Below are 11,500 nucleotides of genomic sequence, written 5' to 3' on the forward strand. Positions count from 1 at the left end.
TTAAAGTTAATTCCTTATGTTCTTATAGGAGAAAACATCTTTCCCCCCTCCCTTCCTCTCCCACTCACACACAACCCCCTCTCTTCAGTCTCTGCACCAGAGCCACGAGGGACCATGCTGCCATGTGGCTGGGACGTGGGGAGGACACACACACCTTTCATAGCCCACCACACAAGCCTGTTGTGCACAGATTCCCAGGCATGCTGAAACACGGATACATTGAAATGCTCACTGGCACCCTTCCAGTTCTTACTCCTTTCAAGAGCTTTAGACACTGCTCAGGATAAGTATCCAATTTCCAGGTGTGTTCTGAATCAAGTTATTAGAACCCCTGGGAATTTCCCATTGCTAGCTCTGAATGAGAGGTTATACATACTTAATTTTTTTGACTCAAAAATGAAAAAAAAAACCCCTCTGATTCCTTGTCAGATGTACACAAATACAAAAAGGAGGGGAACAATATCTTACAACAGCGTGGTATTTGCAACATTTTCCATCTGATGCTTTGGGCTTTTCAAAAAGTGTCAAATTCAGGGTACAACGTGACTTTTTTCTTTTTTTCTTTTTTTTAAGCTTGATTAAAAAGAACAAATTAACTAATATGAAATGTTTCTGACAATAACTTGGTGGCACTATAGAAATTTTATTCTAAATCTGTTCTTTATTGAGGCAATCATTTTCACACCAGGGAGAATTGTTTAGTACAAATTTGACAGTGAAAGTCTAGATGAAGAAGAGAATATACTGCAAGCACCTCTACTGCCTTTAAATCTCAGCATGTCCCTTGTGGCACCAATAAAACAGGCCCAGCAAAGCTAGATAATTTGCCAAATCCCACACAATGTCTGCAGGAGAACCAAGGTATCAATCAGGAGTTCGTGACTCCTAGCCTTTTGCTTGTTTTTAATAGCACACATTGCTTTCCCATTCTCCTTCACATCTAAAAATAACAGACTGACAAATCTTGCACCAAATATATTTGCAACCAAAAGGTCATCTGGGCAGAGACCATCTCTCTGCCTTGTAGCACGCTGCTTGGTCATACTTAACAAACACAGGAGCAATGCTCAGATACAAACCTGGAAAGTCACTGTAGCTTTTTTGAGAACCATAGTGGAGTTTCAGACATTAGGTGCTTATTCATCTAATTACCTCAATATTAATGCAGAATATTTAAGTAAAGTTCCCCCACCTTCTCACCCTTACCCCAGGCGAAGTGCAAAAGTCAGCTCTAACTCCACAGGTCAGCACCTCCCCCTTCATAATTCCTACAGCAAAATAGTTTCACTGCAAGCACTGACACAGAGGCTATAGGAATTAATCTCAAGGAGCAGAGCATTTCCTACATGTTTAGTTCGGTGTTCTTATGATACAAATGAACCTTTTGACAAAGTAGACCAAAACCTCTACAGTGATACCTCAGCAGAGGATGTTATGAATAAAGTGAAAGCAATATAATTGAAGCATCTCACATGCACATAAAAATCACAGCTCTCAGCTGGAGACCCCCAGACCAAATTCTGTACTCCTGTACCTGAGTGAAATGCCACTCACACCAGAAGCGGGGACACCACTGCTTTCTGTGCACACTTGAGTCCTCTGCTGCTGAGGTCTTACTCCAGGCTGAACTGTGAAGTAAACTTCCCATGCGATGATTGAAAATGGGTTGTTCTTACAGGATATCCCATTCAATTTTGTGCAGCAGAAAGTGTCCCTCATTCTGCCAAGTGCCAGCAGGAAATCGCTGAACCTTAAAATCATCTGGACATTGTGGCCGTTGGCCAAAAAAATGCAGTCAGTAATGGCCCATAATTCTTTCCCCCTTCGTTTCATTTACAGTCCTTTTTTTATCACAGGTGTGGAATTCAAAAATAAAAAGGTTCTGTTGTAATGAAGACCGCCTCAAGTAAAACAAAAGCTGAATGAGTCTGTTGCTGTGTAACCTGCAGTAGGTTGACCTAGAGATGAAAAATCACTGCATTTTGGCCCAAACATGTATTTGATTCCAAGATTCTGAAGCACCCTTTTCCCCCTGACTTTTTAATAGCATTTTATTTATGATGGCTCCCATCACAAAGTGGAATAATATATGGTAAGAGTGCATGACACAACATATTACTGTGTAAGCTACCATGAAATCTTAAATGAAGTGCACTGTGAGGAAATGCATCAAGTCACTCTGGGTCACCGCACCAAACCCTTGTAGCACTGTAAGGCAGTGCAAAGCATAAGCCTAAATAGCACTAGACAGTATGAACAAACTGTAACCTCAAAATAATCGCACAGGACAACTTTTCAAGAGTAATGAATATGGAGGTGGCATCAACTTTGGTTTTAATTCTAATCAGTCAAAGGTGGGGTTGTAACCTAACCCACATATCAGCAATAGCTTAGGGGAATTATTCTGTCATTTTCTTAGACTTCATGGTGCAAACATTAAGCTTGATAAAACCTTTCATTCTAGCTGCAAGGAAAATTGCTGATGGGGTACACTGAAATAGTGTCCACGCTTCCAGCCAGGCAGAGGGAGCTACTGCAGCCTGTGCTCTGGAGAGGAACAGCCCACGTGTTATCAGGAACCAGAGCACGGTCCCAACTTCTTGAAGCAGATAGGACATAATGTCACGGATGTGACCAAGCTCTCTACAGCATCCCCACCCCAGCCCAGGTACCTTGCAGTGGGAGCCCAGCTGTGTGACAAATTCAGTGCAGGCAGAAAGTGGCTTGGACGCTGGCTGCTGCTCACAAGCCACTCTTCACTCTGTGGCATTGCTCAAGTCTCTGTGCAGTTCAGCTCCTCACCTGTTGAATGGGAATAACAAGCATTTAGAGGATAAATTAAAGTTTTAATTACACTGGTTGTATGGTAACAGGGCTGTCCAAAGCAGTAACTAATTGTTGATTTCAGAAACAATGAGCTAAACCCAGTACTGTCAGCAGGACCTTTTCTGTTCCCATTTGAAAACAAAACAATAAAAATGTTGCCACGTTAGCTTGGCTGCCTGGGAAAAAAAAAAAAGTCACCTTCACTCAATCCCCATAATTTAGTTTGCCTCGCCTGACATAACACAGGCCAAAATTCATCTTGCAACTTGCCTTGCGGAGTTCTGACCCAGGAAGGGGGGGGGGGGTGTGGTGTGTGCCTTTCAGAGAGAAGTAGCAGCTCTTATGGTGCTGGTTACAGCCCATAAAGCTCTATCTGAACATTAAACCCAATAAAAACCCCACAATGAAGTAAGATGGCAATTAATTTTACTATTTAGGTAACTTGCCCAGCAATCAAGTATTTGCACAACACTCGGTCGTGGTTCCCTAGCCTCTGAAAACATAAAACAAACAGACCGTTAGGTCATTAAGACCTAACAGAGAGCTGCAACATCTACAAAGCCTCATTACCACTCATTAAAAATGCTTCGAGTTTAAGTGAGACAGCAGTTAGGGACAACCATCAGAGGTCTCATCAGCCCATGATGTATTTAAAATACAGTGTGTGGTGAGGTGAACAGGTGCAAGGGCAAGCCCACTGCAGAGTAACCAAATCCTGCCACTGCCATCCTCCCATGCCAGGCAGCGGGGAGAGATGGTGCAGGGAGCTGGGGAGCCACCGCACGGGGACACGCAGGGGCAAGTGTCTGCCCAGCCCAGCAGCCACAGTCCTCCACCATCCCCGGCAGCCATGGTCCCCTGCCACCCCCGGCAGCAACGCTCCCCCCCACCACCCACCCACCACCCTGGCTTCACTCCATGCCCACCACAGCAGGGCCTGGGAGTCCAGCCTCGAGGTATTCATTGGGCTCCTACGCTCCTTCTCAAATAGACCATTCCTTCCAGTTATAGTTTTAATTAATTTAGAATGAATTATTTGGGTCTCTTAATTTCCCGACTTATTTTGAAAAAATCCAATTAATGCTGAGCTAAGTAGCTCCAAAGGCTCCCCAGCTCTCATCTACCCTGAAGGGATCCAATTAAAATGAGACACTAGTCAAAATGTCAAACCACAATCATTTTTAAAGTCATTGTGCAAGAGATCTACGGCTACATGTAAACCACACAGTTACTGAATAAATCATGCAATACTTGGAAACCTAAAGCCTAAAACGCTCTCCCTCAAGATGCAGCCTTCCCTGTCAACTAAGAACATGTTCAGAACTTAACAACGAATAATAAAAGTCACATTTCCTTTCACAGGACAATTAAAACTACGGAGTAGAATGAAACGTGTAAATTAGGCCATAATGCATGATAAGGGCTTAAATACAGAAAAGTCAGTCCAGAATCCCTGCTGACTGCAGAGCTGATGGACCTCTGAGCCAGCACAGGCAGAGGCTAGTAAAGCCACACCACGCAGAACTGCAGAAATCTCTCTGTTCTGCTTCCAGAGACACGCAGGCGCACTGGCAATCACTTCAAGGGTCTCTACAAATGTGGCCCATTTTAAACTGGAATCCTTGTGATCCACTTACAAATTTTTTCTGTGTTAGCTTTCTCAAACCTTTAGAGAGCATAATAAGGTCCCTCTCGTACACAACGTCCCTCGCAGGATAAAGTCTTTTTCTTGATTTCAATTTACTTGACAAATCCTAACTCTTTCATTCTAGCTCTGAAAGTATTTCGTCTAGCTGTGGAAAAGAAACAGGTATTAAATCACTGCTGAATGGAGACTAAATTAAAAACTGAGATGGGTCAAAATTTCAGATGAGACTTTTTTTTTAATGAGTTGTAACTCTAACATAATTCATCTTGACTTATGCAGAAAATTAGCCTCCTCTTTCCCACCAGTCAAATTTTTCATATCCAAAGCAGCAGGATTGCTGAGTACTTGGTCTGAGCACAGGAAGGCAATACTGTTTCAAAGGGACCTTTTTTTTTTTTCTTTTTATCTCATTGCCCTTGTAATGAAAACTCAAAATTTCCCACTCACTTCGAAGTTAAATTTCAGAGGTAAAGAAAAGGATTAGAAACACACAAGTCTTAGGAACGACACGCTCCTTTGGGGAAACCCATCCGGGGGTCACTGGTCTCGGCATGCCACCAAGGAGCAGCCAAAGGAGCTGGTAGGAGACCAGCCCAGAGGGGTGCCTGAGGCAGCAGGGAGACATCGCAACAGCACTGGTTGCTGCTGGTCCTCTCTGCCCCTGGCTGGCTGATGTCTACCTCCCAGGACACAGAGATCCTATCAAATATGGCACTCACGCTTCTGAGTTTGCCCAGAAGAGCACTACAAAAAACTAAATGACCCTTTGAGGAAGCTGCTGCACAAAAAGTGCATTTCTCAAATGTATAGTGCTCTGTGAGCTGACAAGTTCCTCTCCCTCTGCCATTTTGTGAGAAAGAGGATCTCCTTTAGACTAAAAATTGCACAGGAAATGTCTCGAGAGATGATTTTGTCATATGATTTCATGTCCTTCAGCCATTCCTACCTGTGAAATGAACAGAAAAATGGCAAGATCTTTATATTTCCATTTGTGCATACTTGAGACATCTTGTCCTGCAAAACCAAGAAAAACAAAGGCTTGGGTATTTCTGCCAGACATTAGGAAAGAGAAATTAAGATCAGTAAGCAGAGTGGAGGTGCAGTTCCCGCTTCTGCCTGGCTGTAGCAGATAGGTATGGTGGAGCAGTTTTCACACTCAAGCTTTCCCCTCCAGGGTCTGAGGCGCTGCAGTAAGTGGAGGGAAACCCTGGAGAGGGGATGAAGTACCACAGTGCAGTAACTGGTGGTAAACATCTTTGTAAATATAATGTTGTAAGTGAAAGAGACAGGATACCAAGAAACAGCAATTTTTACCCATCAGAAGCAAACCATCTGAGCTTGGAGATGAGGCTGAATAGAATGAAGGCAGAATTTTCTGGAGCAGTTTACATAGCCCTGAAAAAGATCAGAGGCATTAAATTGCCAATATTTGCTCTTCCCAAGACTCTCCATGTGATTTTATATGATGCCAGCAGTGCAGAGAAACAATGTGCATTTCTACGGGCTGCCATGTGTGCCCTCAAAATCAAACATTTTTTAATTGCTTGATTACCTTCTAAATAACTGATGTGTGGCAGGCTTGTCCAGGGGTTATGTAACTTTATTTACTAAGTATTCCACATACTCTATGCAGCTGAGTTTTGCTTAGTAATACATAGCTAATAATGTGCAAATAATTAAAGGAAAGCCACCACATTCTCTCTGTGTACTCCCATTTTGTTGGCAGCATGGTTTTGCCTTCTAAATTCACTTCTCCTGACCGTTTTCCTGATCAGCTGTGTTTTCCCTAAGACTCCTCAGCATTCGTGTTTTATTCTAGGGCTTCCATGAGTTGTCTGAGAGGGGGCATGTTCTCCAAGTCACAGGTCTCTGCCATGGCCAGGTGTTTCTTCACCCAGAGGATGCTGGACCACACTTTGAGCTTGGAACAGCTGCCTCTCTCCACGCCTTTTAACAAAACATAGTATCTTAGAGATTTTTTTTGCCCTATAGCAGCTCCCAGAGTGAAGTTCATCAGAGCTGTGAAGGGAAGGTAACAAAGAAGTTAGTTTCTGTTATCTCAATTCAACCCACACATTATCACAATGTCCTTGAGGAGTTTTGCTGAGGTTTGTGCATTGGCCACCAGCCCAAACCTCAAAGCAGCATAACTAAAAGGTGGCTCCAATCTTTAGGGGAACCAAGTCAACCTGTGGATCACAGGCTCAGGGGCTAGTGCCAGCAGAGAAAAGTTTTTGTGTAAGTTCATCAGTTAGCCTGGGCAACTGTTGGATATGGCAGCGTGGGTTCGTTACATGCCCGGGAACCAAAGGATGGCACGATGCAAGTCGTGTACACTTTCAATAAGCCACCTGAGACTCGGCAGCAGGTGAGTTACTGGTTGATGAAATACAGGAATAAGAACTGCATTTAATAAAGCAATGTTAATCTTTGTTCACAGACTCACCACTTGTTATATACCTGCACAGAATGAAGGGGCATCAAATAGGTTACACATTGTAGAATTGCTTTCTAAGCTCAACCTCATATGATGTCACAAACCTATTTCTTTTCTGGCATATGTCTTTTTACAAACAATTCTCTGCCTATATGAACAAATAATTAAGAATTTAGGAAAGCAGAGGGTCCTTATTACAGCACTTCTTCCTTCTCTGTTACAGGAATGACCTGCCAAGCTCGAAGTTCATACATTACGAGTGAAATCCTGTGGGGTTACCGTTTCACCCCTGTCCTCACTCTGGAGGATGGATTTTATGAAGTTGACTACAACAGTTTTCATGAAACATACGAGACCAACACACCAGTTTACAGTGCCAAAGAGCTGGCAGAAATGGCCAGCCGAGCAGAACTGCCCCTGACGTGGTCTGTTTCTAGCAAGCTGGACCAGCATGCTGAGCTGGAAACAGAAGAGGAAGAAAAGAATCAAGAAGACCAAAACGAAAGAAACGGTGATGTGGCAAACTTGGAGAATGAATCCAAAGTGTAGAACAACTGGAGGCATAAGGGACAAACCACCTCCTTGATCTTTGTCTCTTTTTTCTCCCTTTTCTTTCTCGGACATGTCATTTCGTTTTTTTTCTTCCTTATTATCCTTAATTCCAGGAAAATAAATACTTAAGATGCAGAATATCTACCTGCCCAATTTAAACTCAAGAGATTCACAGACTAAGCAAAGGCATGGGTTAAAGCTGCAATACCCATTACCGATGGTGGAATCTCTAGCCTCACCCTGGCAATGACTGCTGGCTTCCTCGGCACCTCTCTGAGTTGAGACCTACAGGTTTATTCACATCAACAACAAAAAAACCCCAAAACAATGGAAATATATACATAAGGGATTTAAAAGGCAAGACTAATTAATGTTCATCAAAGTAATGGGCCTTGTCTCCAGTTTTTACCTATTTCAGAACAGTTTCACATACTGAGCGACAAGCCTCTATGAAATGGGCCTTGCAGCTTTAAGATGAAGGTGAGCAGAGGGATCTGCAATCCAACACAATACTGTACATATGCCTTATGTAATTACTTTCTCTTTACATTTAGTAATAAATACCGCATGTACAAAAGTACTGTAGTAAAGAACTTCTAAATAATGTACATAGATGTGTAATTAATGTAGGTTTAGAAACAGAGTTCTAGAAATATTGGGATGCAAAAACTAACTACCCATCAAGTAGGCATTTCTCTTCTAATATTTGGATTGTAACATTGACTTTTTCCCCTATATCTGTGGCTCTTCTAGTGCATGACATTTTCTTCAGTGTACCAGACTGGCAGCTATTTAGAGTACCTCACTGTTTGCCAAACAGATCGTTTTACTGACTCTAAAAAGCCATAAGTCTGGGAGAGGGCAGGGCAGACAAATTGTAACATAATTACTGATATACTGTGAAAATGTTTACAAATAAGACAAACCATTCCTGGTTATTTTTTTTGGCAGTTCATCCTAAAATTTAGGCTGTGGCAAACTCATGGCAAACCAGAATTTCCTGTATACTCTTAACATAGCAAGCATGTTTCATGTGGGACTATTATCCTTTATGTGCAATATCTAGGGAAACTTCTCCCTTCTCCCCACCCAAACCATAGGATTCCAGCGGAGTAGTTTGCTACACAAACAGTACAAGCCATTGAAAACCGAACGTTGCACCTTAGAGAGTAGATTTTAGCTGCTCACCTGGGAAGGAAACAGCTGAATTTCATCTGAAGCCATAATCAATGAAATTCATTTGTTGACAGAGCCAGTGCTTGGCCACTCCTGCAGAGTCACGGATGGTGCGACATCCCTGGATATATGCTCCAACAGGGTTTCTCAGCTAAACACACGGTTCCTGCCACCCGTGCTCAGTGGAGTGGTTCCCTAATGACTTTCTTCACCTTAGGCTAGCTCCTTGGCTGTTGTAAATCAGTGTAAATCCTGTGCATTCCAACTTGACAACTTTAAAATTAACGGGGCAGTGATAAATTGCGTAGCTCACACGACAACGCTCACACGAGCAGGGGAGCTGATGTGTACGGTGACAGTTTCCCAGACATGCCCCCTAAGGGGCTGCTCACACGGTGCAGCATCGCCCAGTGCTAAGGATCGCTCAGTCAGGCCCAGCGTTCATAAAATACTACCTGTTGAAAAGAGATTGTGTTGCTTTTGGTGGGCTTTCACTCAGGCCCATCAAGAGCAGCATTTCTGTCAGCAAAGAAGAAGCTGCAGCCTTAATTTTGACTTTTTATACCTGCCTACTCCAGAAAGGAAGAATACACTGAAGAGAATCTGAAGCATTTTTGTACAGAAACATTTACCTTAAAATAGAAGAGAAAAAAAAATAACCTCAGGAGAAACTTAGTGGGCAGGTGGAAATTTTGCACTGTGATACAGCTTTCACATTAATTTCACACTTATTTTCAATTTTTTTTTAATTTTTTTTTTTTTTTTTTTTTTGTGGAAACAACTGCCCCTTGCTAATTTTCACAGCATGTGGCTCATCAGTGGGGTTTCTGCAGGTCCTCTAGCTGTGCTTCATGCTGAGGTGGGCAGAGTAGGGTGTGGGGAAAGGGTTGCACACCAGGGACTGGCAGACCAGGCTGAATGGAAAGAGACTTTTTTGTTTCAGCTCTGAATGTTTTCCCCAGAAGGCTTTCACAGAGCGGCATGATGTAAGGAATGCTGCAGAATAAGGATTTTTGTTCCCTCCACCCAGGATGGCTGATTCTGCCAATTCAGTAAGAGTTACTTACACTTAAGTTTTGTGAAATAACACTCGTTTTGCTACAGACCTTTCAAAGCCCCAGCATCAGCAGCTGCCAAGTGCTCCAGTTCATCCATCACAACCCACCCATAAGGCGACCCATGAGGAGTACTGAGAGTTCTTAAGGAAGGGCGGCTCCACAGCTCCCCTAGAAGACCGAAGCCTTATAGCAAAGGAGCTGGGGAGAGCATCAGTAGTGACGAGCCACTCGCATGTGTTAGTCCTAGCGAAAGGTGCACGAGCTGAAAGCTAACCATTCCTCTGAGGATAAACCTGCTTTTTGCTCTTGTAATTTACTGGGCCACTCTATACTTCATTGCTGCAGTTTAAAAAAAGTTTGCGTTAATTAGAACAGCAGCTCAGGGCCCTAATTAATCCTTTTTTTTGTGTCCTTTAGCGCAAAAAATACTTTCCACCACTGGGGCATGCGCATGTGTAAGCTATATTTTTGTGAATAGGGCACTTAAAGCTTAAGGTGTGTGTGTTCGTCTCTTTCTCTCTCTCCCTCTGTATTTTATTGTCTTTGGTATTAATGTAGTAAGGACTGTAAAGTTTATGAAATCTCATTTTTGTAACATAAGCTTAAAAAAAATAGAAGCCTCCAAAGCTTTCAACAGGGAAGCTTCACATAAACTTTGTACTAGAATGTCCCTATCAAACACCTCTATTTTTCTACAATGATTGATTAAGCAGTTTAACAATGTATTTTGTGTCAATGATTTCGATTGAACTGGTAAAAAGACAATTAAGAACTGAATGCTGTTAATTAACAATGGATTTTCAAGCCGTATATACTGAGTGGTGTTTTCATTAACAGTAATTAACTTAACTTGGGAACTTCATCTCCTAACCCTAAACAATATACTATGAAATATCAGTGCCCTATGGGAATAATTTTGGCAAATCACATTTAAGGAACATCAATAATGCAACATTTTAATATAACTGACTACATAATTAATCAAGATTTATTGCATCTCTGTACACTTCACTAATACATTTTGATGTCTTTTTCTCAGAGTATCTTGTGATTTCCAGAAGCAAAAGAGTTTACAGAGATAAGTGTGAGCTCTCATTAATCTGCTGCAGCTCTCAATTCCTTCTGCCAGTGAACAGAAATGCTGCAGAGGTGCTTTGTACAGACTTCATGCAGTGTTACCTCTCTGGCTCCTTCTTACTTTTTTTCCTTTTTAATTTTTTTATAATAGCACACTAGTTGTTTCCCCCCTGCCCAAGCTTACAAATCTCTTTCAGTTGTTGATAATAGACACAGACACACTGCTTTTAATGGAGCAACACAATTTATATTGGGTGAGAATTTGACATTCAGCAGATACTTGAAGCTCTGGCATTATTTAGCAATAAATACCATCTTACCAGGATTAAAATAAATGTCAGAAGTTATTTCAAAATAGGCATCAAAAAGAAAGCAAACACTCTCTTAGCAGTGTATAGCTGTTATGATCTAGATCTTTGTGATACAAAACCGTAGTTGTTGGCATTGATGTGAGCCAACCCAACAAATTTAACTTCTGTGATCAAAGTTGAACGTCTGCTTCTACAAAGAGCCTTGCTGTGAGCATGCAGGTAGAGAGGATTTCACAGACTTGAGTCAGAGCTCTGCGCATCCCTTGCGAGGCAAAGGAAGGAGGTGGCGTGCCAGAGAAGGGTCCCCAGCAGGCAGCTGCCAAACAGGTGGGACAGGGTGCTGGCAAATGCAAGAGGAAGAGTCTTGAAGTTAGCTTCAAACCATCTGTCAAGACAGTATCTGCATTTAACCCTG

The 11,500-nt window shown here is 42.3% G+C and overlaps 1 protein-coding gene across 1 annotated transcript in view; it reads left to right on the top strand.

Annotated features, from left to right (window-relative positions):
• The window catches only part of KCNJ6 (potassium voltage-gated channel subfamily J member 6), a 159,183-nt gene extending 148,684 nt beyond the window's left edge, over nucleotides 1-10,499 (top strand). Inside the window, exon 4 of the mRNA XM_026856353.1 lies at nucleotides 7,135-10,499. Coding sequence (XP_026712154.1) covers nucleotides 7,135-7,460 — 326 coding nt within the window. The 3' untranslated portion in view covers nucleotides 7,461-10,499. The remainder of the gene's footprint in view (nucleotides 1-7,134) is intronic.
• Nucleotides 10,500-11,500: the final 1,001 nt, after the last annotated feature.

The sequence above is a fragment of the Athene cunicularia genome, assembly GCF_003259725.1.
Source record: "Athene cunicularia isolate RWA chromosome 1 unlocalized genomic scaffold, athCun1 chr1_part1, whole genome shotgun sequence".
Classification (NCBI taxonomy): Eukaryota; Metazoa; Chordata; class Aves; order Strigiformes; family Strigidae; genus Athene; species Athene cunicularia.